The sequence below is a fragment of the Aspergillus lentulus genome, assembly GCF_001445615.1.
Source record: "Aspergillus lentulus DNA, contig: Alt09, strain: IFM 54703, whole genome shotgun sequence".
Taxonomy (NCBI): domain Eukaryota; kingdom Fungi; phylum Ascomycota; class Eurotiomycetes; order Eurotiales; family Aspergillaceae; genus Aspergillus; species Aspergillus lentulus.
Genome location: NW_028322117.1, coordinates 2,858,617 through 2,885,130, shown reverse-complemented (window position 1 = coordinate 2,885,130; position 26,514 = coordinate 2,858,617). Strand labels below are relative to the sequence as shown.

The window sequence follows — 26,514 nt, the reverse complement described above, 5'->3', positions numbered from 1 at the left end:
ACTCGATATACTCTTGTCGCTGGGTTCCAATTAGGGGTTCATCTGTACTACCAGCACAGGATCTTCGGAGCACGAGCCTGAGAGGCAATGAGTGATACTGATCGGCTACTATCCGCCTCTTTCGAGTATTGCCCGAGTCGTTCTCTCCTTTCGGAAAGTAATTATTGATGGCAGATCCAAGATTTCTAGGAACGATAGTGTGATGGTGCGCCGCAAACCGGGACACACCTCTATATAATAATGCAATTGTGGAAGAATAGCAACTACAGTACAACGAAAATGTGATCTCAAACGACATGAGGACACACAGACTGAGGAAATTTTGTACGAGATATTCTGTACAAAGTCCTTCGAGCGTTCAATGAGACAGTAACAATTCCCTCAGGCTAAGTCTGTGTCCTGTACAATTGTCCCAGCCACCTTGCAGGGTGACGAGATTGGGCGTCACCTCGTAGTCTTGCCAATCAGAACTGTAACGGTAGCTCTTGTTTCCTCCTATTACGGTGAGTTCTACTACTCGGACTAGGTACGGAGTATATACCTTGCATTATTCCAAGGGGACATGGACTCATCCGAGGAAGGACTTTGTATATACAATTGTTGGATGGGAAAGGGGCAGAAACATTGGAAAAGTAAAGCGGAAGTTTCGAGGGTAGGAAAAAAAGGACAGATTCGCCCTCGAGGGTTTCCTTCCCTTTTAAATATAATTGACGTTCAAAATTCAACGCGATTCAAGAACCGCCGTCGCTGCTTGTGTGTTGCCGCTAGATAATAATCTGGTTTTCTGATCCTCCGCCAGCTGGCCGGCTATCAATCATCCCATCAACACTAGGTTGACTAGCTAGCTAGATAGATCTTGCCTTCTGTCTTCTCCAGCCTTCGTCTTTTTTCCCTTGTCTTTCTGATCTTCTCTCATTTTCGTCGTTTGCTTGCTTTCTGTCTGATTGACCACTGTTATCTTTTCTACCTTCTGAAAGACCATGATTGCAGCTTCAATCTTAGAAACAGCGAACCTGTGACTTTTTCGTCTCCACCACCTTATGCGCCAGATCTCCCTGGTAGATACGGTCTGGGGATTGGGCTCTCTTATCGGTCAAGCTCTTAACTATTTTCTACTGTACGCACGTCCATACCTACAGGCTACAGCTGCTGCTACCTCAAGTGAGGGATCGCTGTAGTGTAGCGGCGACGTTCAAAAGTCAAGTTAACGTCTGTCGGCTCGTCCGCTTGTCTGTTCGACTTTCTGGTTTTATTGCTGACTGCTTGATTTCTTTTTTCAATTTGTTCTGCATTGGTACGCTTGGACTCCTTTTCCTTTGCTCTGCTTCTTGTGGTACCAGACCACTCATCTTCCCTGCAACAATTCACTTGCCTGCCTCACTCTTTCCCGACCCCACATCACCGTCCATACTGCATGTCTACAATCTGTAGTGACAAACCATCGTTCAGCTCTCTGGATCTCGGTGTCAGCCCCTCCTCATCCTACCCGATTGCCTCCATCACCTCGTCAATCCCTTTCAAGCTTCCCTTACCCTCAGAAGTATCTCGACAAAACAGACACAGACTACTATGATCTTGTGTGGCTGAGGACCTCACGTACTGGTTCCTACCAAGATGGGTGTCGACACCCGCAGGCCGATCTTGCCCGCCCCCACTGAATCCATCGTCGATACTACTGGCGGCAGTGCTACAGGGACTGATTTAGCCACTGACATCTCTCGACGCACAGACAAGACGTCGTACTCAATCCCTGACGACGGAAGCCCCGTAATCATCTCCACCCGGCGGAGACACCGTGACCGGGGCGACGATTCCAAACTGTCTCGCTCATCGCATCACTCCCAGACCTCCCTTCTTATCGAGTACTTCGAAGGAGGGAAGGGTTCTGGTTCTTTGACTTCGCGGCCAAGCGTCCGTGTTCGAGTGACTCCATCGTCGGCTCGGAAGGCGAAAGAGCAAAAAGATCATATCCAGATCAGCGAATCGAGCGGGAACCGAAAGCCGGTTTACTCGCGCCGCATTTCATTCAGCTCCCCTTCGAAGCACAAATCCCTGATAGAGCCAGATGATAACAGTATCTCTTCCTCCAACTCTGCTATTGACGAGAACCACCACTCGTCTCGGCATCCCCCAGTGGAAATCGAGTTCGTGAATCGGGACCAGGGCAGTGAGCTGTCCAGCCTTTCGCGGGACAGGTATATCCAGCCTACATCGGATATCTCGTCGATGCCCGCGGATAGCATGCTCGAAGCCTCCTCTGCTGGCCCGCGACGTAAACGAAGCTCGAGTCTTGATAGGAAACACGATCACGAAACCAAGGACTATCTCAAGACGCCGACCCGCCAGAGAAGCCGCAGTCTGAGTACGGAGAGGATCGCTCATCGAGTAGCTGAGAAATTGAGCAACGATCCACGCGACCGCGCTACCAGCAAGAAAAGCAGAGTCTACCGAGACGACGACATGGCGAGTCCTGAGTCCAGTCTGTTGAGCGCTTCAGCTGTTTCTCACCGCAAGTCCGGCGACCAATACTCTTTCCGGTCGGGAACTTCCAAGTCATCCCTCAACAATCCAAAACTGCTGGAGACGGTTGAGGATGCGATCAGAAGATTGATTTTGCCTGAGTTGAAGGAACTCAAAAAGGATCAAAAAGTCATCTCAAACACTTCCAAATTTGAACGTGATCTCAATGCTTCCCATACCTCCTCTGCCAGCTCTCGGTCTCGGGATGAGCTGGGTCGGCGTCTGTCCAAGCATGCCAGTGCGCCAGATGTCATGAAACCAAAGGTTGTCCTGAACAAGAATAGCAAGGACGAAGGGATCGTACTCTCGGGCGAGCCGGTGCCGGCAGCGACGGAGCGCCGCACAAGCAAGGATAGCGAGAAGAAACTCGAACCGACCTATGCAGTCTGGGGCAATCGCCCCGAGCTGACCGAACAAGACAAGTTGCGGAGACAGAAAAGCAATGGACTGCGCCATGCAGAAAAGGCCGCAATTGTAGGCACTGCATTGACCGCGGCCGCTCTGAGACGTCATGAATCGCAGTCCAGCATCGATAAGGACGAAGGCAGAAGAAGTGGCGACAGAGACCGCGCCGAGGGGATCAATGAAACGGAGCTCGTCTTCCAGAAGCATAACGTGGCGCCCATGCCGTTGCGCAGTGCCGTCGAGACGGAATTGACCCGGGACTCTCTGTTGTCTCAACGAAGCGCAGAGACTGAAACTCCACACAAAGAAAGCAGAGTCCAGGACGTATCGCGCAGCTCGCCCTTGCAAGTTAATTCTCCTATGTCCCGCACTCCCAATCGGACACCCTTGGGCTCGCGGCATGAATTGGCGCTGAAACACAGCAACCTCTCACACCACGACCTCTCATTGCACAGCATTTCAAATCCTTCTCTTCACGATCGGGATCACTCGCCCGTCAGCGAGGCTGCTGCTGGGGCTATTGCCGCTGCGGCAGCGGCTAACCTCTTAGACGCCCATTCCGACCGTCGAGACTCCGGCTTCAACAACGACTCGCGCCGACGCACGCTCAGTCCTATCCAGAGCGTAGCCAGCTATCAGAGTGACTCTCAATCCCAGCAGTATGCCACTCAGCATGAGCAACATGAATATTCGGAGGGCGAGAGGGAGCTGGAGCCGCGACTGTCGATTGAATCTCTCTCCTCGGCGCCAAGCACGAGTCTCGCGCGGTCAACACGACCAGACGGCTTGACAAGTCATAGTGAGATTCTGAAACATCGGAATGAAATCGATCATGAGTTGGGATATGAGGGAACGCCAAGGCTAACACCCCACAACGAGAGCTGGCATGAAGGCTCGGAATTAGACGGGCCCAATAACCGACACTCTACGGCAGACACTATTGACAGCGAGGGCAAACGGTTGACCAATTACACTGATGAAAGCGAAGTCAGCTACATAAAGAAAATTGACCAGGGCCAGCGTGTTGCTCAGGGGATCGGTGCAAATCCTCAATACGTCCAACCTATTGCCGTTGAATCAGCGGTTGCTTCGCTCCTTGATCCTTCAATACTGGATACCAAGTCGAGTCAGTCAGGCGGGAACCTTTCACAGCAGAATCTGCCTCGCATACAAGACGACCGCAGCCCTGAGCCGCACCAGCAGACAGCCCATAGGTCTCGCCAGGGTAGCCCTCTCAAGCAACGCCAAGATGCATCCAGTCCGGATGAGACGTCTTTCCCGAGACGAATGGGCGCCACATCGCCTCCCCAAAGTGTGACTCAGTCGCTTGAGGATCGAACCCAATCGCCTCAAATATATGCTGATGAGCACCGCAGTGCAGGAAGTCCCATAGGTGATGGTCGCGACGTGAGCCCCGACTCTGAATCGGAAATCAATACAAATCCTTCCATCATCCAAGGTCCGAGAGGGGATGTTGCTCAGGATAGCAACTGGACGTATCACCAGACACCGCCAAAGGGTGATCAGTCGCCGCATTACCACGAGCATGCTGACGCGGGTGCCGGCAGAGCGGGCCTAGGAGTAGAGTCTATGGATTACCATGGTTACAACAAGGATTACTACGCTGCGGACGACTATGGACCTGACCGCTACTTCGATCAACCGTATGGTGGTGGTCACATGTTCGGCTCGCCTTTGGGTGCCAAGGACGAGGGCTATGTATCGGCCGCCAATCCTTTGTCACCAGGTGCCGATACTCCCGAGCCGGTCAGTAAGGGATTTGGTGGAATTGATGCCAATGGCATGGGCCTTTTCGACACTCCCCTGGAGGCCGACGACCCAACCGGTCCTTCTCACCAGAGGAACCTAAGTGGCTATTCACACGGCATCGGTTCTCCTCTGTATGATAGCGCTACAGGGAGAGGGATCGACCGAATCCAGTCAAAAGATATCATTGCCCTTATGGATCATGTGAGTATTCCTTTCCCCTCCCTTATAGAGCACTCACTAACCTCTCCACTAACTAGCTCACCGTCCGTGACGCTCAGCGTAATGCCAGGGATACTGAGATCTTGGTGACTCTCGTCAGAAGTGCAGCGGAGATGCGCAATTCATTCGAGGAAATGAAGAAGTTCATCGCTCAACAGGACGGCATGATCATGGAGGCCAGCGACAAGCAGCATGAACGTGTATACAAAGCTATCGGTGGACCGCGCCCACTACCTGCTAGCGGCTCAAGAAATTTCCGCCAGGCTGCGGAAGATATGGAGGACATGCGTTCGAAGCGAAAGAGCATATTCAAACGGGCCCTCAAGGGGTTGAGTCTCAAGTCTTCGAATGATTTGACCAAGATCGAGGAGATGCTGGAGCAGCTTCTTGAGGAGGTTGAAGCCCTGCGCGCAGGTCAAGACGACAGATTCGCCCGCAGTGTCAACCGCACAGCGAGTGTTGATCCGGAAGGGTACGAGCCTGAGGGTCTCGCCGGTTCTAGCTCTCCAGGAACAGGATACCTCTCAACGTCTTCTCGACCGTTCCAAGAATCTCGTAGTAATGGACAAAGAAAAGAGGTCGAAAACCGCGTCAGCACCGTCCCGGAAGGCGATGAGGACGACGATTACGACGATCACGACGATCGTGGAGAGTTTTTGAGCCCGAACATGCCATCCCAGGAGACCGCGGACGGTCATCGTGAGAGGGCTGAATCTGCGCCTCTTTCCACACCACCTCGAGTGCCGGTGGCTTCGGGTGCCCTCAGCAACGAGACTAGCCCGAAGACGGAAAAGGCACGCAAACACAAATCGAGCAGCTCTTCCTTCTTTCCCAAGATCTCCCGATGGTCGAAAACCACTGCATCTTCCATGGGAGATAATATCCGCAACAGCCTCCAACCCGGACGCAAGGAACGCCCTTACTTCGATGCGTCACGTTCTGGATCCGATATCAACGGGCCCTACAAGACGGCTGGCTGGTACGATCCGGAAGGCGATGACCGGCTGCGGTCCAACTACACCCTGAACGACCAGCAGCAGGAGAATCGACCTCCGTCGCCTCTCGTCCCATCACAGGTTTCTGAGGCTCCGAAGTACCGTGCTCATCGCGACAGTCTCGATCTGCAGCATCCCCAACCGCGCCAAGGCCCTACCGGGCGCTACCAATCCCAGCTAGAGACGCAGGCGCAGGTTTACGGAATGCCAATGACCGGGGCGACTTCGGATCAGTGGGGTTCCAATCCCAGCATGTCTGCCACTAATCCGAATCAGAATCGATACAGTGGCGCCAGTCGACTTTCACCAATCTCGGATACTGGCTACTCGCAAACAAGTTCGAGAGCTGGGCAACAGGGGCCCCCGAGACCTCCCAAGATCATGGACGAGGGTCCGCTCGTCCCTGAGAGGCCTCCCAAAGTTAAGGAGGAGGAGCGATCATACGCGGAGCGTGTTGCCTCCCAGGTGAGCTCCCTTTGTTTACCACATCAGGAACGAGAATGACACTAATTATCTTACCTGCAGAGTTCTGCTATGCGTTCTCCACGTGGCACGCCTTCTCCGCGCAAACCTACCGGGCCTCGACCTCTCAACTCCGGCTCCCAATACAGTCCGAATCGCAGGAAGATGAGTCAGTATCGAGCAAGCCCCGACCAGGTTGATGTTGAACACGACCACTGATCGGTTGTCACGCAACATCACTCAGACAGAGGCTTTGAGTGACGCCTCCAAGACGCTACCCAATCTCAGCTAGGGATTGTGATCCTTGTGCTGATCAGTGTTTAATGACCTTAATGACCTTTGCAGTTGAACATTTACCTGATAATTTGTCCATCCCAGCGTTCCTGCATATCACATCTGCAGCCTCTTTTTGCCCTTCCTGATGACTTGCTTTTGGTGGAACCGGTGGAGGTTGTAAACATTGATTTTATGGCATTACCAAATGTACTTTTCTGCCCTATTTGCGCACGAATGATTCCCTACTGTCTTCATGTTCCTGCATATTTTGTTTTTTAGCAGACCAGTTTTGTCGGTCACTTGTGGTGATGAATGTACTTTGCAGTCTCTTGCATAGCCTGGACATAAAAGCATGGTTAAACCCCAATTCTTCCCACCAGTCACTCTTCCACTCAAGAGAGCCAGCGCTTGAGTTCATGATCCTGACACGACTATCAAGGACTGTGGCCATCATAGATGCAGTGCGCAATCGAAATGCGGGGTAAGTTATCAAGAACGACATCATCCCCTCACCTGAACTCCTCCGTCTGTAGAACGTCTAATCTTCTCTCAACCACAGCGACGACAACATTACATTTATAACAAGAGACAACCTTTTGGACCGCAAACATGTCTGACCCTTTGGAGCTCATTATGTGTTCCACCTGCGGAACACAGTACGGTACCACCTCCGAGTCCTCCTGTAAGATCTGCGACGATCCACGCCAATACCTCCCTCCAACAGGGTAGGCATCGCACCCAGCAGTCACTTACAAGTAAAGTATATACTAACGTTGTCAGTGAAGCCAATCTTGGACAACCCTCCGCACTCTACAATCAACAACCCAATACCACAATGACTTCGCCCCAGACCCGGACCACCCGGACTCACTGATAACCATCCACACAAGCCCCAAAGTCGGCATCGGCCAGCGCGCCTTCCTCTGCCGCACAGCCCACGGCAACGTCCTCTGGGACTGCCTCTCCTACATCGACGAGGACACAATCCGCCGGATCAACGAGCTAGGCGGCCTCGCCGCGATCGTCATCTCGCATCCGCACTTCTTCGGCGCGAACGTGCACTGGGCGGAGGTGTTCGGGTGTCCTGTCTACATCGCAGCGGAGGATAAGGAGTGGGTGATGCGCAAGTCCAAGAGGCAGGTTTTCTGGGAGGGGAGTGAGTTACGGATCCCCCTGCCGGGTAAAGGCGATGGAGATGCGGACGCAGACCTGGTAGCGGTGAAGACGGGGGGCCATTTCCCCGGCAGCTCGGTGCTGTGGTTCAAGCCGTTGAGGAAGTTGCTGGTTGCGGATTCGATTGCGGTCGTGCCGAGTGGTGTTTATCATAAGGATCGGGTCCCGGGGACGGCGTCGTATACGTTCATGTGGTCGTATCCCAATATGGTTTGTGGTTCTTGCTTGGTTGTTGGTATAGGTTGAACTGACCGGACAGATCCCCCTGCCGCCTGACGCGGTGCTCAATATCTGGAAGGCTATCAAGCACACGGAGTTCGATGATGCTCATGGTGCCTTTGTCGGTTGGGACACGCATGGCAACAGCAAGAAGCGGGTTCTGGAGAGTGCAAAGATCTACGTTCGGGCAATGGGATATCTGGATCATGCCATACATCAAGAACAGTAGCCCTGCTGCTCTGTTGTTTTTGGATGCATTCTTGCTGATTTGAACTATGGAATTGGGTATTAACCTGAATACTAACCCTGTTTCTGACACTTGAGGCTCCAAGTAATGATGAAAACACGCTTAACTCTCCATATCCCAAACAGAACAAGCAAAACCAAGAACAGACCAGGCAATTCAAGGTCCACTCAAACGTCAGAAAACGGCCTGACAGAAGTGGTCCCTCGGCCTCTTATATGGTGTGGTGCCGTGGCAAGAGAACTAAAATCCAGTCCATCACTGATGGGAAATTTTCCAGGAAAACTTTCCACCGAGTGGGTTGCTCGCAGAGTCTCCATTTCAAGCAGAGTCTGGTCGTTCGCGGAGTCATCGGTCGGTCGATGCTGCTGTCCATCCGTCGACTCCATCGACATTGGCCGACTGGTGGTGCTGAATTGTGGCCTGCCAGACACAAGCTTGGCATACTGTGCTGCCGAACCTGCCATATGCTGCTGCATACTCGAGGAACGCGAGTACATTCTGCGCACAGAAGTACTTCTTTTCATCGTCGTGTTCGAGTAAAGCGAATCGCTGCCGGCCGCTGGGATCATTGAGTCCATGCCACTTTCCGACTTGTTTTTGGCGAGCTCTGCCTCGCGATCCACGAGTCCCTGAGACATGCGCACTGCAGGCTCAATACTGGAGGAGACTTGCATCAGCAGACTGTTCTGGTTGGACGATGTCCTCTCGGTAGACTGTGCTTCCACCGCATTTGTGGGCCTCTGGGACTGCTGGATCGAAGTCGAATTCGTTGCAATGGAGGTTAAGGGAAGGTCGTTGGAGAAGAAGTTCCCGATAACTGGTACGTAGTAGCTTTCCGGAATTGATGATAAAAAGATCCGTACGATTTGCTGCTCTCTGCGATGGATGGCTCCGCGAACCGGGTGCCGTACTGCTGCTTGCTCTATGCGAAAGACCAGCGCCACAGCATGCAGCATCTTCAGGGTCAACAGTGCTCCTACTAGCTTGAGGACCTGTGCCAGACTGATCGCAATAGGTTCATGTTTCTGAGACAGGTCCTTGGGTGCTGACGTCGCCATGAATGCGGTCCTTGAGATGAAGCGGTATTATCTATGCTGAGACAGGATATGTCACAAAACTGAATATAGAGCAGGGAGGCCATAAATGGACCGAGATACTATCCATTATACAAAGAAGTAAGAGTTCCTGTTTTAGGGAATTCGCCAAAAGTAGCAAGCTGTATTTGGAGGAAAGAGCAACCGGCAATGGCATTTTCAGCATAATGGATAGTGTCCCAAGAAGATCAATAACATAGATCGACTTGTAAAATATCATCTAGGTCTCAATGGCATCTTCTACCACTGAAGGATCATGGACATCGATCTATCACTCCAGGTGCTCTTCTTGGAGATGCCGCTAGTCCTGTGTACTGCCACTGCCTATCTTCTCGCATCTCCCTCATCACGTCACTTGATTTGAACCTCACCACCATACCTTAAGATCTCCCCGCACCCAAACAACAACTATTCCGTTCTATGCTTGCATCTCGTACTTTCAGCCGATCCTCATCTTCAGCCGTCTCAATGGCACTCTCACTTGAGAATTATGCCCTCCGACAACGACGCTTCGCTCCCCTCAACCCAGCCCTCGCGGAATCTTCTGATGCGCCTCGGTTAAAAGGAATTGTGTTCGATGTTGACGGCACACTATGGTGAGACTCCTACTACTAAGAGAAAACAATCTGGCGTATTCTTCTTTATTATGATTCAAGATGCGCTTCACGCTCATTGAGTTCCAATAGAATACTCTAGTCCTCACTAACCGCAACAGCCTACCACAGAATTACATGTTTACCGAGATGCGGTAAGGACTCATCAGCCAATACCCGATTCAAAAGATATGACTTGCTAACAGCCCATAGTAAGGCTCTGGGTATCGACAAGAAAGTCGACATTCTGCACCATATTCGGGGTCTTCCCACCGCTGCCGAGCGCACCGCGGCAGCCGAAAAAATCAAAGCCATCGAGCGAGAGGCGATGAAACACCAACAGCCTCAACCAGGTCTGGTGGACTTGATGGACTACCTCCAGTCCCGGGGGTTGCATAGGGCCCTCTGTACACGCAACTTTGAGTGCGTCGAAGCCTTACCACTACTTCTCTAGTCACTCATGAACAGTTACTAACTGCGCTATGTATGACAGGGCGCCGGTGATGCATCTCTTGCAGAATCACCTTCCTTCTCACGTTTTTCTACCCATTATTACGCGGGAAACCCCCGGCCTGCTTCCCAAGCCTGATCCGGCTGGGATTCTACATATTGCCCGGGAATGGGGGCTTGACAATCGCGCTAAGAATTTGATAATGGTAAGTTGGCATCTTTTTGATTCACTTGTATCCAGAACTTAATTCTGTCTTCTTGGTGTTGTTGCAGGTTGGCGACAGCATTGATGATATGACTGCTGGTCATACGGCAGGCGCAGCGACGGTGCTGCTTGTCAATGAGCACAATGCTCATCTCAAGGACCATGCTCATACGGACCTCTGTATCGAGCGTTTAGACGAGCTGATTGACATACTAGAAAACGGTTTCGTTGGTCAACGGGGAGGAGATAAGCCACCCACAAGTGACAGGGAAGGATAGAGGATAGAAGGTAACCTTCAATTGTCACATGGTCTGGTATTGTATAGAGCGCAACCTGGTGTACTGTACATATGCGAGGAATATATACAGTCCGAGAATTGGACGCAAAGGCGTATTCTCAATGCCCTTATGGATATAGACTCATGAAAACATGGTCACGGTCATGGTGCCCGAATTGGGACATGATAGAAGATAATGCTATCTAAACAAAGCCCCCAAGTCACGACTCGAATAAAAGGCGGTAGACCCATAAACGCCATTGCCCTTAATACACCAACAATAGTCGCATGCAATATACAATGTCATCTGGCGAGGTAGAGTCGCTCACAGACTTTGGCAAGGTAACCAGGCCCCTGCACTTTCATGGGTATCATTACACTGTCCATTTCATCATAGTCTGTATCTGTCCCAGTTCTTTTTTGCGGCACTAGGCATCGGACGATAGCCATCTCCGTTGGCACCTCCGCTGGCACCACCTCGTTTGCTCCCACCTCCACGCCCGCCTCGACCGCCTCGACCCCCGCCGTTTCCTCCGCCTCTTGTCTGACGGGACGGCTCCGGTCGATTCCGAGGAGGCGAGCGAGGCGGTGGCTGCCGGCGATCATTGGCTCTACCCCGGCTCGGGCGCGCGTTGGGAGACATGGAGCGCTGACGGGAATTGTGGCCCCCATAGTCCTGACGGTCTCGGTACGTCTGACGGGTATCCCGGTCCGAGGCGCGAGGGCCAGCAGGCGCAAGATTCTTGCCCCTTCCTATCCCGCTGCCGATTCGGATGTTGGGCCGGTTGGTGTTCGCGTTCGCGTTCCGACCGCCGGGTTGGCGGCCCGCCCTGGGCATCATGTCCTCGCTGTCTGAGGATACCGAGGGTCGGTCCGCACGGCCCCGGATTTGCATGCCGCTCTGGCCTCTTCGGGAAGCTGGTCCGCCTTGCCTGCCGCCGGTTACTGAGTTGATGTTGGTCACCATGTGCGGGTCGATGCCTCGGAGGGTGAATGATGAGGAGACCATCGATCGTGAGAGGGACGGGCAGTCGCCGACAAGGTGGCGGTTGCTGGTGCAGTGGGAGCACGAGATTGAGACCAGCACGGGCCCCGAGGGCAGTTCCTGCCGTGGAATCTTCCACATCATATCGCACTGGAGTTCCAGGTGGCTGGATGATCCACAGAGATCGCAAGGTACCTCAGATGCGGAGCCTTTGAGGAGCGATGAGCATTGTTCTTCATCGTGACCGCGTTCTCGACATCGTTGACATCTCCGCCAGGATGGGCAGAATATGCTTTGGTGTTGGTTCCAGGCGCCACAATGTACGCACTACAGGTAATCAGTAATCGCGTTTGATAGACTGCAGTAGACTTCGAGTGTCATGGGGGGCATATGTCTGACACTTCAGTCGAATGTTTCGAAGACATACCTCTTTGGTAGGACACACTGCTGCAAGATGTCCCTCTTTTAAGCATTCGGTGCACGATATCGGCAATTGAAGGTTGATGTCATTGATTTCGCGGTCATAGAACAAGCACCTAGCCTGTACCTCCATATCATTGCGATCGAGATCCGCGAGTATTGTCGGCGCAACCGAGTACTTTTGGGAAAAAAGACGATGTGATTCTTCCTTTGATATTGTCGAACGGTCGCCTGCAGCGGTACCATTCACAGAAACAGGATTTACTTCAGCGGACAAGCCGTCTGTTTGATCATTCTGATCGCCAATATTCAGCAATATAGAGTCATCAGCCTCGGAATCCAGAGATACGGAGTCATCCGAATCTCCAGATTGATCCATGTCACTTGACTCTGCGGATGTCTCCTCGTCAAGTTCTCCTACCTCCATGTCACCCTCGTTGTCAACCAGCGTGACATCCTGATCGCCACCATCACTAGACACGGAAGCACTGCGACTGCGCCAGAATTTGTCGTTGACGGCCTTGAACTGAGAAGAAGCCTGTTTGTTCTCGCCCGTCCTGTCCGCTCGCCTGGATAGCGACGTTCTGATGCCGCTCTTGCTCGTCTTGTTCCAGTTAATGGCAGGTGCCTGAGGATTCGTCCGCGCGGTATTCTGTTTCTCCGCATCGGACGTAGTGGATTTGCCGTCGCTATCGCCGTCGGACGAGTCAGAACCAGAGCTGGACGGGCTGTCCGGATCTACCTCTAGGGATGCTGCAGTGAAAGCAGCGCCTTGGGGCACAAAGTCTCGCACGTCCGGCACCGCAGATTTGCCATTTCTCCGTTGCCTTTTTCGAGGATTCGGGTTTGGATCCGACGAGTTGGGGCGCGACGAGTCGGTCGAGTTGTTCAAGCGGCTGCGCTGGACACCAACAGAGGCGGTTCGCGAGTCATTTTCATTATCGGAAGATCCCATCATAATGCCTCATCAGGGGTTTTGGCGCCTGCGAGGTGTCAGGAAGTCACCCTGTTGATAAAATAAAAGGTTGATTAACATATGGGTGGACATTGTGCATTCTGGGGTTGTTTCCGATCGATAAATTTTACAGTAGCCGATAGAGACCAGGAACGTCATTTGTCGCCGCTGGAACATGGGTCTACGGTGAACGTGAGGTTGATCAGGAAGTATTGAAATCTATCTTGGGAGCCATTGTCGGTCTGCAGTTGTGATGATATTCACTGTGCATTAACTAAGTATCAATATGGATCAAAATGGAGCTGCAATTGAATATAGCCCACGGTTTGGGAATAGCAGCTCCGGACGGCGTACGGAGCACTAGTAGATAGTGTGGCCTCAATTCCCATGTGTATAGCCAGGGGGGAGATAAAAATAACAATGCAGATTGATGAACATGTTTATTTTGTAGTTTATCTAGGGAGCAGTCTAGAACATATCCAATATAGCAGCAATTAATGGGGTCTTTAGGTCTGGCCTCTGCACTAGTTCATTGACTTTGTTCTATCTCTTCTTCACCATCTTCTGCTTCTCCTTGTGAATCTCCAATCTTTCTTCCTTCCGCCGACCTTCTCTTCTTTTTGCCCCTCGACTTCCAGCTACGCGTCGACCGTCTCCCCAGGTTTTCTTGTCACTCACTGCTCGAATTTCCTCTTAGTTCTTTGGGCTATCATAGTATCGCCATTCATTGTATCCTTTTTCTTTGCTTTTGACCTGTCTCCCAGTCTTGTATTTGCCAACAGTGCAGTTGTTGTCTGCTGACTCCTGTGACCCATCATACTGCCGGTCCTCTAAGATCTCGCGGTCGGAAGTTCTGCGAGAGTGTCCATTCTCATTGGAAAAGAGTGAGATTCTTCAGGGAGAAAGAAGAAGGCCTGCGTTCATTGGTGGTTCCTGGTCTTGCTTTTTCTGCGCCTCCCGGCTTATCTCTGGCAACCTCTTCGAGCTCGCTTCGTACGTTCTGACGAAACACCGCCAAAGTGTCTTCCCTACTCGTTCCCCGTGCCATCTCCTTCCCTCCGGAAGTCGACACTGGTTCGCGCCGGTTGTCTCCGGACTCCAATATGTCTCAATCCAAGGCTGGTCGGAGGAGGAGATCGAGCAGTATCATCTACCAGGAGCCGCCGGAATCCATCGAGCATACCAGTGATCAGGCTGCCCTGCCGAACCTCAATGCTAACTGGGTCAATGCTAAGGGTACGTGAGCTACATATTGTGATACAAGCGAGTCCATGTTATTTGAAGGGACACAGCTTGGTATGGGCAAACAGCTGACTTGAGCTCGTCAATTGCAGGTGCCTGGACAATCCATTTCGTTCTCATCATCGCCTTGAAGATCTTCTACGACATCATTCCTGGCGTCTCGCAGGAGACATCATGGACCCTCACGAATATCAGCTATATGTTCGGCTCCTTCATCATGTTTCACTGGGTGCGGGGTATTCCATTCGAGTTCAACGCTGGAGCATACGACAACCTCAACATGTGGGAGCAAATTGACAACGGGGACCAGTACACGCCAACAAAGAAGTTCCTCCTTTGTGTCCCCATCTGTCTCTTCCTACTCAGCACACATTACACACACTACGACTTGACATACTTCACTATCAATTTCCTGGCCACTCTGGGTGTTGTCATTCCAAAATTACCATTTGTACGTTTTGTCCTACTGATTTCGCGTAGTCATTGCTAACCTGGACCTTAGTCACACCGTCTGCGGATAGGTCTCTTTTCCGACTTACCGGATGAGTCGACATAGTATCTCCTTTCTTACACTACCACTTGGCGTCTCAGTGTTTCCTTTTCCTTGTCTTTACGAGCACCCCATTGCTTGCTATATTAGTCTATTGGACAGCACCGTCTACGGGATCGACTTCTCTCTCCAGTTTTACAGCTACGCTTACAACAATCTCCTTATCTGCTGCATGTTCGTGGTGTGACGGGGGTTTGGGGGTAATTCAATAAAGAATACTTGATATATGAATCGGCGTGAGCCGGGTTAGAGTGCGGCAAGGAGCAGTTGTTCCTTGTCTGCAATAAAGCCGTGTTTGAAATACCTACGAGTCCATTATTAGCCTCCTCTCATGCTTGGCCAACACTTGACTGGTGAACCAGTGCTGGGCCTGCTCCATTATACGTACGGGAGTTAGAATGCGTCGGTTTTCTGCTTATATAGACTACCTGGGCCTATCGCAGCACTGCTTGTACATCCAGGCGTCTCCGAGTCTATACCAAAGTGGTCCTTCCATATGGCTGTGCGTGTTTCTGCAACTGTTGGATCACGCCATATAGCCCGATGCTAGTTCCTAGACATGGAAAAAGAGAAACCAGCCGACCCTCGGTCAGCCAATGCTGGTATAATGAGCCGATCCCGGAGATAGTGCATCCGAGCTAGCGATTCAGATATTGAAAGACCGGTGATGCATGGTCTCTGTACATGGCTGGTGGTGATATGATACTCCATGATATCAGTAGTTTAGAAAGTATATCGATATTCGATTCGGCATGTATTGCGTTGATCGAGCAGAACACAATTTCCACTTCTCTTTCATGTCAGGTAAATGTATATTTTACGGTACGGACAAAAGTCCGCGGTCAACAAGCGGCAACCCATATCAATATGTTAGTGAGGCAAGCCATAATTGTATACTATAGAGAATGCATAAAGGAACACGAAAGAATAGAAAAATAAATGAACAGAGGAAGGTGATGCAAAAGAAAGAGCAAAAAATGAACAAATCAAGTTCAGACGCCAGTGGTTGGCGCTGCTGGGAATCGAACCCAGGTCGAGACGGAGCTGTGGGGAGCCACAACGTCGCATGATAACCACTACACTACAGCACCTTGATTTGATGACAGCCCGGAAGACTCTTTGCTTGATATAGCAAACCAAACTCCAGTACAGGAAATTGACGATTCGCGATCTCCTGCTTCACTATAACCATCAGTATATAGAGAAGGAGTCGATCGCTTGGACTAATACGGTGTTGACGTGTCTCAAAACATATAAAACTCGGCCAGCACCTTCGTAGTAGTCAAATGGAACCCCTCCGATAAGCGTCGCGGGTTCGCGTTGACGCGCCTAATCGATAACCAAATTATGTACTCACTGTCACCCACCTAGAAAGTCACCTCGTCAGCAACGATCAATGCCGATGACGATAGCTATGGCCACAGACGAAGGGGCGTCTCCGCCTCTGTATCGCCCGACAAAGGCGATCCCTTACGAACTCGTCCAGCATTGTGGCATATTCCTCGAAGAAAAGCTGTGTTGGTTTGCCCGCTCACCATATTACCGATGCCACGCACTGACACGAAGCCATACCCAGACACACAAGCACTCAATCTTCTACTGAACATACTGTCGCCCGGTGCCATTGCCTCAGGACCCGTCTACGTCCCCTCTCCGCCGTACCTTGCAGTCGCAGCCACGTTTCTCATCCACCCATCCACCACCAGCCGAGCCAAGACAGAAGAAGAGGAAGAGGCACCGAACGCAGCGCTACGACTGCTCCGACTCACCAACACGCTTGTCGGACCGATTTCTGCCAAATTCACAGCGGCGTTTGCATTCAATCATTTCGAGTCCTCTCGGCGGGGAAGGCGGCGGCGCGTAGAGGACGACGAGAACGCGAATGGCGACATCTCGAACGATGACACGAGGACACTGAACATCGACCTGTGCCAATCGGCATCTCTCTGGTCTCGCGCGGAAGACTTCTGGCATGCCGTAGGGTGGGCGTTCAACTGCTCTGTCCTACATCCAGAACGGTGGGCGCGATGGCAGATATGGCTGCAGTTCATGTGCGAGGTTCTCGAGGACGACTGGAACGAGCGCAAGAGGCAGTGCACGGGTGTCGAGGATGACGAAGCCCGTCGCGAAGTGCTCGAAAGAAGCTTGATTTTCCGGTACATTGCCGGCGGGAGCACTCCGTACGGGCGAAATCGAAGAATCCTACGGGCCATCTTCGCAGATGGCGGCTCAGCCTCCGTCAGCGAATTCCGCGAGGTGTTCCACAACGAGCTGAAAAAGCTCAAGCGCGAGAGCAGCAATATCAAGAAGCGCGAAGGCGAAGTCAATATCGACGAGGACCAATTCGGCGACTACCTGTCCAACGAGGACGAGGACGAGGACGGGTCCGAAGCAACAGACTCCGCAGCGCCGGCGCCGGCCCCTGCCAGACGTCCAACCCGTCAATCCAAGCGCAGCAGGCGAGGCGCCGCCCCCAAAGACACTCCAACCGCTGATGCAGTCACCGCCGATACGCCAAGCACCGCCCAGGTCCACGGCGGTGTCGCCCTCCTCGGCGGCTTCCCATCGCTCGCCCTCCGCCAACGCCTCCTGCACCTCCTCTCCGCCATCTCCGAGGACCTCCCCGCCTCCTTCACCACCCTCGAGGAACTCTACCACCTCTTCGTCGAAAATATCCGCCACCTGCCCCTCCCCATCTACCAAGCGTTTGTCAGCCCCTTCGTCCTCCCGCACTTCTCCGCCGCCGCGCAGACCACCCTCTGCGAGTTCCTGCTGTTCCGGATGCGCGAGAACGCAGCCCCGGACACAGACGAGGAGTATCTGAATCAGGCCAAGCTGGAGGAGTGTTTCCTGCCCTATGCGGCTAGCACGCCTAGCATCGTCGATAATGCTAAGATGTCCATCGCGCTGGAGTCGCTTCTGGTGCTCCTGGCGGATAGTGATATGCTGACTGTCACGCCGGAGCTGAAGTCTGCCGTGCAGGAGGGGATCATGGCCCGGGCGGAGAAGGTCCAGGTGGAAACGAGGAAGAACCAGAGTAGTCGCAAGACGGAGGATATCGAGTGGTGCTGGCTGCTGGAGAGTGGTGAGCGGTTGATGTTTCTTGTGGATGAGGTTCTCTCGCGGAAGGGTGCTTCTGCGAAGTAGCTGCCATGATTGGCACGCTGTTTCTATATCTTTATTGTGTCTATTTCATGATACCCCTGTCTCGCACCAGTCCTGTCTAGTTTTGATGTCAATTGATTCTCCTAAACATGGTATCTAATGTTAAATTGCATATGTACAAATATTTGATCGGAGCAAGTCGGGTTGAAGACAACAGCAAGGTCAAGTAGCGCAGTATAACAAGGTAAAACTGGCCATGCCATCTATGGCGGCGGGCGAGGCCCAATGATCTGCCGCCTTGCTCCTCCTACACCCAGGCCGGGTCCTCCTCGGTTCTGGTTATCACCACCCATGAAACCGTACTGGTGCACATCCCAGGCGCCCTGGCCCGGCCCGACACCAACGTTAGGATCTTTCAGACCCTTCGCGGCTGCCTCGCGCGTCTGCTTCTGACTCTCTTCCCACTCACGCTGGCGCTCGCGCTCGCGCTCCATTTCCCGCTCCAGCAGGGACTTGGAGGCCCACCCGCCTGCTTTTGTCTTCTGCTGCGCAGCGGCTCGGCGGTTATTTTCTTCGTCGACCTCCGCGGTGGTGGTGTAGTCCTGTGGGCGGTGAGTTGCAGGCTTAGGGGCGACAGGTGGACGGTTAGATGCGAGGAAGCGGTCGACACGGCTTTCCTGGCCCTGGGACTTGTTGGCATAAGCGGCTGGGTCGGGGAGCGGCCGAGGCGATGCAGCCGCTGATTGCGATGTGGTCGGTTCTGGAAGTGCCCTGGGCGGCATCGGAGGCGGCGCATTGCTGGGCTCGGACTCGGCAGTTTCGTCGTGGGCTTGATGCTTCTGCCATTCGGTACGGAGCATTCGGCGTTCTTGCTCGAGAGATGAGAGGCTGTAGCTGGGCTTCGGAGGAACAGGCACAGGGCGCGGACTCTGCGCTTGCGGCTTGCCTGTTTCTTTCTCCTGCAGCTTCTGACGCTCGCGCTGATACTGGCGCTCCCGTTCCTGGGCGAGCTCCAGCTCCCGCTCCAATTCCTTGATGCGCTGGCTCTCCATGGACTCGCCAGTAAGGCCGGCTTGATATTGACTGAGAAATTGTCCCGTCAGACGGACATCACCTGCCTCCCGCTGACGCTGTCTCGCTTTGTTCAGTCTCTCTTCTGCCTCCTTCTCCTCCTGCTGGAGCTTCCGTTCCTCTTCTTCCCACTTTCGCTGTTCCTCGTCCCACTGTCGACGCTCCTCCTCCAGCCGACGCCGCTCCACCTCTTTCAGACGAGCGGTCTCTTCTGCCCACCTGCGTTCCTCTTCGGCCTTGGCGCGCTCTTCCTCCGCCTCCCGCTCTTGACGGCGGATGCGTTCAGCCTCTTCTCTCTCGATGCGCTGCCGCTCCTCTTCCTCCCGCCTGCGCTTTTCCTTCTCTTCCAGGCTTGGAACAAATGGCGAAGGTGTCGTGATCTGTCGACGAGCGCCAAAGGCCACTCCTTGGTTGCCCTGACTGGCACCGCCCATATACCCATATTGATGGATATTCCAGGCCGGCATTGTCACCTGCTCGTCCGCCTTCTTGCTCCAGCTGCTGACAGCCGGCGACTTGGCGGGGCTAGATGTCCCAGAATTGTTGCTGACGTTGCTGAGTCCTCGAGATCGTAGAGGAGTATTGGCCGATTGACTCGAGCCGGTCAAATGAGGACTCACGGCGCCTCCTTTGCTCTGAACACCAATTGCCCGGGGAAATTTGCTGGGTTGAAGCGCATTAGCCCTCCGGCTGAAGGCCATCAGACACTGCAGGACCTGCGCGGGGTCCTTGGATTCGTAGAGATCGACAGTCAAAAAGACATCGTGTGGCGGTAGGCTGAGAGGAGGTATTTGGCATGCGCGTAGGAAATGCGAGATGTTTTCCATCTGTACGAAGGGCATAGATGACTGCTTATACTTGACGCCGGGGGAAACGGCGAGGTTGACCAGTCTGTGAAATCCATCCAATCAGTACATATTTGCAGCGTTTCTGCAGGGAGATACTCGCCTGCAAAGCGCGACGCCATCTTTAAGCGCATCCAGGAGATCCCCTGGTGGAAGTTTCTCATGAAGTGTCTCTTCAATCCATGTGCGGACCTCTGCGGCAGCCTGCGGGGTATAGCGGGACAAGCGCAAACTGCGCAGGTCCTTATCTAATGATGTAACTGACGCCATATCGGGCCGAATAGAAATCAATGTGACTCTGCGTTCATACAGAAAGTCCACTGGAGACTTGAGGAACCAGGATCTGACAGATCGAGGGATGTGAACCCCTGTTTATGCTGCCGGACAGGAACGGTGGGAAGAACCGCGGATCTATGTGGGCTTCAAGGGGTAGCGTAATAGGGGGGAAAGAGGTTCTAGAAGAAGCTTGACTAAGGGGGGTATTGAGAAACGATGAACGGAGAACCTATGTATAAGGAGTTGAAGATGGAAAGAGACTCTACAAGGATAGAAGCGATGGTAAAAAGAAGAAGTTAGTTGATGATGATCTATGGAATGGAATGTGGTTGTCGGCCAAACAAATTACGCCTGTCGTAATAGTAATAATAATCCCAATACGATTACGAGCACTGCCCGATGACGTTTTTCTGCGCCCTCAATACTATCGATTGCCTCCATCTTCGTCGCAACACAGCAAGCCACGTTCCATCGCGCCCTGATCGGTGTTTGTTCTAGGCTGCCATCAATAGTTCCATCTCACCTGGGACCCATCCTAATGAGTCCAGTGAACAGCTTGTGGTTCAAGTGGAAAAGCCTTCGATTGCCGTGGCGAAGATCCTTCCTTGTCGGTAGGTATCCCCAGCACTACCTAACTGTCTATTACTACGTTGCCTGCAGGTCCTCTGACAATATATTTCAGGCACCGACTTATCCGGGAACACATACTGGGAATTCAAAGACTCACTGAATGCCGGGCGATACCGGCGGATTGTCAAGTACAACTCCAAAACCCACTATGCGGACGTGCAAGTGACTCGTGAGTGTTCTGGAACATTTAAAACGATGGCAGTGAACTTGTGGACTTGTCTAGGTAAGCTAACAGAAAGTCTTTACAGCCCAGTGGCACCAATGGCTCCGATACGTCCGCGCCGACCCTCCCTCCCTTGAAGAACAGCAGCAGGATGTCCTCCGTCAGATCCAAATCAAGCGACTCGCCCAGTTAGCCGATATGCGCTGGGCAAGCAAGCCCTCCTACCTCGATAAGCCGCAAACACAGCAGCCGGGACCCGCGACCAGAACAAGCGACGCCACATTGCATCCACCGATGGGAGCGGTTGGCGAGGGTCCCAAGACGCATAACGCAGTTTCTGGCGCTGAGGCTTCAAAAGCAGCGGACACGACGACGCCAACACCAACACCAACACCCGATGTAACGGGGAAAGAGGATCCTTGGGCTAAAGCTCGAACAGGCGACAGTGAGAACTGGCAGCCTGAGTCCTGGACGCCGTCTTCTTCGCGGAGGTGACTAGGCAAATACTAGTCGATTTCTTTATACAATTTTAGATCCCTTTCCTCAGAAAAGCTATTCGAGGCAAATTTCTCTGCTTCTGTTTATATTCAGTTGGCAACCTGGCGTTCTACTGCACATTGTTTAGGACATTTGAGGGGACCTTTGCATACCTGTATATCCCCGGCACAAATCTTTGTGGAATACACCTGCCCTGTACAATATACGGCATCTATCTACCACCATCTTCTTCCATATAAACCATATGATTGTACTGAAGGCAACATCCTTCTAAAGAGAGCCGGGGACAAAGCCCGTTGTACATCTGACAGGCATAACCCTACGGGGATTCTTTACACCGTCAGCATGCGTGATGAGAACCTGCTCAGATGTTGAGCAAGTAATCCTTAGGTAAACCGGACAGCTACTCATAATCTTCAGGAGCAAAGTAGTAGAATCTTGAGGAACATTAGGGATAATATATTCCATGATTAGGTATGTGTGTATCAAAAAGCCGTGGCGATCTAAGCACCTTTTCTGTAAGCCTGAAACACAATGAAAATTAAACGCTCCAAACAACCATTGCAATAAAATCAAACAGGTATAGAGCGAAAGAAACACAATGTTAAACAGATATTAGGTATACATGAGCAGAATTTAGCAGAGGACAGCCTCGAGTGCTTCCACATCTCCGCCAGCTTTTCGTACTGCATTGATGGCAGCCTCGCTGAGCTTACGGCGTCGATCGCGGGCCTCCTGCTCGCGTCTTGCTTTAGTCTTGGAACTCCCACTTGGAGCGACTCCAGTAAGGATTTTCTTGCTGTCGTTTGGAGTGAAGTTGACAAACGACACTGTCAGCGACTTGTTGGATCCCGATCGGGGACTCGACGAGTTTGGCCCTTTGACGGGCTTAGGTGTGTTCATTGACTGAGAAGACAACTTCCTGCCGTGGTAGCCGCGGCGGTGAGGGCTAGTTTTTGTGTTGGCCCCGTTACGCAAGGGTGATCCTTGTGTTGGTGACCCGCGGCCTCTTGGAGACAAAGATGGTGATCGTGACAACTGTTGAACAGGGGGAGTCGCGTAGGCGGACAAGTTCATATACTTTTGAGGAGTGACGGGAATGTGGCTGTATGTATTTTGATTATCCTGGGGCATAGGGGCCGAAGCCACGACAGCCGAAAATGATGCGTCTGCCGAGGTAGATCCATCGAATGAGGAATCAAATTGGATCATCAATCCCCCCTGCATCAGATCATGCTGGTTGTTGCTTTGGATTGACCTTTGTGGAGCCGGAGAGGACACCACGTGCTGATATGAAGGTTGTCGCGGTACTCGAGAGGGCATGGATGGCCACCACGCTTGACCATCGTGGGCTTGGAGCTCAGGCGTGAAAGGGAGTGCAGGGCCCCCAAGGGGGTCGGAATGCCAAGAGGACAAGGATTGAGGATCGGAAGAATGTGGAGAGGAAAATATGTCGTCCCCTGAAGGGGGGCTCGATGTGGCCATTGTGGAATTATTCGATTGACTTAAATAGCTCTGCTGCTGCTGCTGCTGCTGCTGCTGTGCGAGCAACTTGGCTGACGGTGATGGCATAGAGATGGCTGGTGACTGGTTAAAGATGCCAGTCTCGTAATGTGAAGACATCTCTGCAGGATTCCTTGACAAGCCCTCGGTCGAATGGTTCATATGTGTGACAACATTGTCCGCAGGGATGTTCTCATGCTGCACAAGAATATCAGATGGAGGGGGCGACAGCGGCAAGTGCTCGTCCGAGCTATGAAGACTGAAGTTCTGAAACCGCTGAGCCCATACTTCGGGATACATCATTCTGCCTGCCTGCAGCTGGGAGGGACGCATCAAGCTCGGGGAGAAGCTCTGCTTGCGCAGCAGTTTACGCTCATGGGAATCTCGGTGACGACGGATAGATTTCGGAGTGACCAGAGCACTTTTGGTGGCTTTGTGGCGGGGAGTTGCGGGAGGAGTGGACGGTGATCGAGAAGATGCTTTGCAGGTAATTGCAGGGGCAGGATGTGAAGTAGGAAGAGCTTCAAGGTGGAAGCTTAGGTCTGAGACAGCTGAGGGATGCACAGTGTCCTGAAATGTAAAGCTGCCTTGGCTTGCAGATGAGGCTGCATCTTGCGGCAGAGACCATAAGTCTGTGGCCCACGGTTGAGGTGACTGACGGGTGGGTTTGGTGGGGACTGGGGGTGAGTGATCGCCACAGTCGCTCGACAACGAGTCAAGAGAGAAGATTTGGTCAAAGTCGCTTGGAATTGAAGCGTCTTTGTTGCCATCGACCATCGATGAGTCCATGTCGACATATTGACTGAACAAATCATTGAAGGCATGATCGAATGGTTGAGCGAACATCTTGGGTTGCTCTATCTTTCCGTTTGCGGCAAAGAGCTGAGAAGTGTCAGAGACCGGTTAACGGGTGCCAGGCGGATCAGATATGATTGGCAAGGAGACTGCGGGAACAAAGTATGGCTCGAAGAGAGTTCGGGTGTCGATCCGGTGTTCCGTCGATGCAATGCAAAGCAGTTTGGCTATGGTGGAATGCAATGTAGGAATAGTTTGATAGATTGACAATCAAAGAAAACACTGCAGAAGATGCAAAGAAGACAAAGTAAACAAACAACAGACAGACGGGCCCTATTTGAATTGTCGCGATGGCTGCCAGCCTCGAGGATTCTGCGTACATTCCTTCTGCTCTAAAGATGGGAGAGGAATGTACATGGAGCAGTCGGAGAGGGCCTCGATATGGCCCACCTGATCCCCGGTGGGTGATGCGAATAATTCAAGAGAGTGCCCCAGATGCCATACCAATCAGAAGGCGTGGGAAAAAGCAAGTGGCTGATGCGAATATCCTACCCTTATCCACTCTCTGGGCAAAAGTGGACTGGGTTGTCGTTGGCCACCCGCTGGAATGCAACCCTCCCCATACCAGAACCAGAAAGAGGAAGAATCAACAGAAGAGGAATGTGTGGTCCTCAGCAGCTAGGTAGAGCCCATCACCTTAGGGAGAGCTTATGACAGCTGCTCAATAGCGGTCCATGGGACGGGAGACGATCATGGGAAATCCGTTAGCTTGAGCGGTATGATCCGTAAGGAACCAGAGAAGAGTATCCAGAATGGCGAAATGCCATTATCAGCGTCGATTTGGTCAATCCCCAGTGTTCAAAGTGTAAGCGTCATACGGTTTTCCTACACCGTCAGCACGCATCACAAACAGACAGCACACTAGCCAGCACAGGGCCACAATGCCCTGGTCTTCTCCTTTGACTCCTTTGGATCCTGCTTAATGGTTGATGTTTCAGTGGAGCTGTTGGTTAGCAATGATTCGCTCCCTTCAACGGCACAGCCGTCGATAAGCTTGTTGCGAATGTGTGTCTGGAATGCGAGGGCTGGGAAGAATGCGCGCCCACAACAACAATGCAAAGAAACAGCCTGGCTCTTGGGGTTCAGGCACACACACAGTTCTAGCAGCAGTCAGTCTGGAGGCATGACCTACGAGAAAGGTCTGCGCGATAGCCCTCATGCCAGATTTTCTAAAATTATCCTGCTCTATTCACGTAACGGATCTCCACTAGGAGAGGGAAGAACTAATTCTCGCCTTAGATTGTCATGGCTTGGAGACTTTGCCCTGTCAGAAGTGATTTGGAATTATTTAGAAAGGTACTCAATGGGAATCAACCTTTAGGAAGTACGAACCGACTGGGTCATGGTGTGATCCGTTCTTTGTTCTCTGCGGAAAAGCAACTCATGTGGTTGGCAAGCCCAGTAAGTATGATCCGTAGAGGGAATCTCGTACCCAGAGTTAGGGGGTTCATCCCCAGCCAGTTTCTTTGTTCTCCAAAGCCTTCTTTGTGTGTCCCATAGCCGTGTGGTAATTAGGAAGCTCCCTGCTACGAGGACGCACATGATGTTCAGGCTTCGGGGAGCCAACCCTGCACCTAGGGATACTTCAGTCCATCAAGCTCGAAGGAGCGAGGGCTAAAGATAGGACAAAGGTTCAGAAACCAAGAATAGCAAGTGTGGGCCCTGTTTTCGCCTTGTGAAGACTAGACAAGATCTGGCTGAAAGCGTCGCTGAATGTCCTGTCAGTGCTTAGAAAAATTAGGTTCTGGTAAGGGGGATCATCTCGGGTCGATATGTAGTAACAACAGTGAGCCACAAGAAAGAATTCTATGGCTAGTGGTAGTAACTTGGTGTTAACAAGACGTAAACCACTGTTCAAATTGTGGTAAAGCTTAAGCCCTCAAAGAGAGGGCCATAGAGCACAGTTTCAAAATCACAAAGAAACACCTTTGTTAGATGGGCAGGCTTAGTGGAGGGAAATAATTCGAGCTCATTGTGACAATCTGCTGAGTTATTACGGTACAGGTATGAATATTGATTGAGTCGTCAGCTCTAGTATCATTCAATTACCATCAGCATTTTCAAGGCTCGTCAGCGGCAGAGATTAGTGTGTGTTCAATGAAATCCATGGTGATATCTCGAGTCATGTCACGATTTCACAAAGACACCCGTCATCATACCTAATAATAATGGACAAGCCGAGTGGCTTCGCAGAGAATCGTAGCACTCATCCTTCATAATACCGGAGGAAATTTACTCCGGTTCTGGTCAGCACAGGCAGCCGCTAAGCCAGTTCTGGGAAGCCTCCGGCTGATTGCATTGGGAGGCAACAAGGAGGTCAGGTGCTGATGACGGAAATCTGACTCCTCGCAGCCGCCGCGCAGTTGACCTCTTTCTACCCCTTCACCAAGGCCCTGTATATTGTGCAGAACTTCCTTGGCTTATCCATCGCATTTTCTTTGGCTCGACGTGAAGCGTCGATGTCAGTCTGTGTCTGAGATTTCTTCATACGAAAGCCAGCCGTCACCAACT

The 26,514-nt window shown here is 52.2% G+C and overlaps 10 protein-coding genes and 1 non-coding gene across 11 annotated transcripts; 6 read left to right on the top strand and 5 right to left on the bottom strand.

The window, feature by feature from the left end:
- Positions 1-1,614: 1,614 nt before the first annotated feature.
- On the top strand, positions 1,615-6,590 carry ALT_5763 (uncharacterized protein; the record flags this gene model as incomplete). Its single annotated transcript, XM_033554460.2, has 3 exons — positions 1,615-4,896; positions 4,953-6,374; positions 6,435-6,590. The coding sequence occupies 3 exons, from the start codon at positions 1,615-1,617 to the stop codon at positions 6,588-6,590; spliced, it is 4,860 nt and encodes a 1,619-aa protein (XP_033410351.2).
- A 666-nt stretch (positions 6,591-7,256) lies between these two features.
- On the top strand, positions 7,257-8,268 carry ALT_5762 (putative metallo-beta-lactamase domain protein; the record flags this gene model as incomplete). The annotated part of the gene is made up of 3 exons (XM_033554461.2): positions 7,257-7,372; positions 7,433-8,030; positions 8,080-8,268. The coding sequence occupies 3 exons, from the start codon at positions 7,257-7,259 to the stop codon at positions 8,266-8,268; spliced, it is 903 nt and encodes a 300-aa protein (XP_033410352.2).
- A 185-nt stretch (positions 8,269-8,453) lies between these two features.
- ALT_5761 (uncharacterized protein) lies at positions 8,454-9,344 on the bottom strand (the record flags this gene model as incomplete). The annotated part of the gene is made up of 1 exon (XM_033554462.2): positions 8,454-9,344. One exon carries the CDS (start codon positions 9,342-9,344, stop codon positions 8,454-8,456), a length of 891 nt encoding a protein of 296 aa, XP_033410353.2.
- Positions 9,345-9,848: 504 nt separating this feature from the next.
- Positions 9,849-10,906, top strand: ALT_5760 (putative haloacid dehalogenase-like hydrolase; the record flags this gene model as incomplete). The annotated part of the gene is made up of 5 exons (XM_033554463.2): positions 9,849-9,976; positions 10,096-10,128; positions 10,187-10,396; positions 10,467-10,629; positions 10,697-10,906. 5 exons carry the CDS (start codon positions 9,849-9,851, stop codon positions 10,904-10,906), a joined length of 744 nt encoding a protein of 247 aa, XP_033410354.1.
- Positions 10,907-11,296: 390 nt separating this feature from the next.
- On the bottom strand, positions 11,297-13,268 carry ALT_5759 (zinc knuckle domain protein; the record flags this gene model as incomplete). Its single annotated transcript, XM_089599960.1, has 3 exons — positions 11,297-11,957; positions 12,086-12,258; positions 12,318-13,268. The coding sequence occupies 3 exons, from the start codon at positions 13,266-13,268 to the stop codon at positions 11,297-11,299; spliced, it is 1,785 nt and encodes a 594-aa protein (XP_089455837.1).
- Positions 13,269-14,368: 1,100 nt separating this feature from the next.
- ALT_5758 (ORMDL family protein) lies at positions 14,369-15,063 on the top strand (the record flags this gene model as incomplete). Its single annotated transcript, XM_033554465.2, has 3 exons — positions 14,369-14,501; positions 14,600-14,958; positions 15,010-15,063. The coding sequence occupies 3 exons, from the start codon at positions 14,369-14,371 to the stop codon at positions 15,061-15,063; spliced, it is 546 nt and encodes a 181-aa protein (XP_033410356.1).
- Positions 15,064-16,064: 1,001 nt separating this feature from the next.
- On the bottom strand, positions 16,065-16,148 carry ALT_t110. The gene is given in 2 exon segments: positions 16,065-16,099; positions 16,112-16,148. It is a non-coding gene; the product is annotated as a tRNA-His (tRNA).
- A 454-nt stretch (positions 16,149-16,602) lies between these two features.
- ALT_5757 (uncharacterized protein) lies at positions 16,603-18,204 on the top strand (the record flags this gene model as incomplete). Its single annotated transcript, XM_033554466.2, has 1 exon — positions 16,603-18,204. One exon carries the CDS (start codon positions 16,603-16,605, stop codon positions 18,202-18,204), a length of 1,602 nt encoding a protein of 533 aa, XP_033410357.2.
- Positions 18,205-18,425: 221 nt separating this feature from the next.
- ALT_5756 (calponin homology domain protein) lies at positions 18,426-20,348 on the bottom strand (the record flags this gene model as incomplete). Its single annotated transcript, XM_089599959.1, has 2 exons — positions 18,426-20,060; positions 20,178-20,348. The coding sequence occupies 2 exons, from the start codon at positions 20,346-20,348 to the stop codon at positions 18,426-18,428; spliced, it is 1,806 nt and encodes a 601-aa protein (XP_089455836.1).
- Positions 20,349-20,892: 544 nt separating this feature from the next.
- On the top strand, positions 20,893-21,642 carry ALT_5755 (NADH-ubiquinone oxidoreductase assembly factor N7BML; the record flags this gene model as incomplete). The annotated part of the gene is made up of 3 exons (XM_089599958.1): positions 20,893-20,965; positions 21,037-21,153; positions 21,224-21,642. The coding sequence occupies 3 exons, from the start codon at positions 20,893-20,895 to the stop codon at positions 21,640-21,642; spliced, it is 609 nt and encodes a 202-aa protein (XP_089455835.1).
- Positions 21,643-22,281: 639 nt separating this feature from the next.
- On the bottom strand, positions 22,282-23,994 carry wetA (developmental regulatory protein WetA; the record flags this gene model as incomplete). The annotated part of the gene is made up of 1 exon (XM_033554469.2): positions 22,282-23,994. The coding sequence occupies one exon, from the start codon at positions 23,992-23,994 to the stop codon at positions 22,282-22,284; it is 1,713 nt and encodes a 570-aa protein (XP_033410360.2).
- Between the last annotated feature and the right edge of the window lie 2,520 nt (positions 23,995-26,514).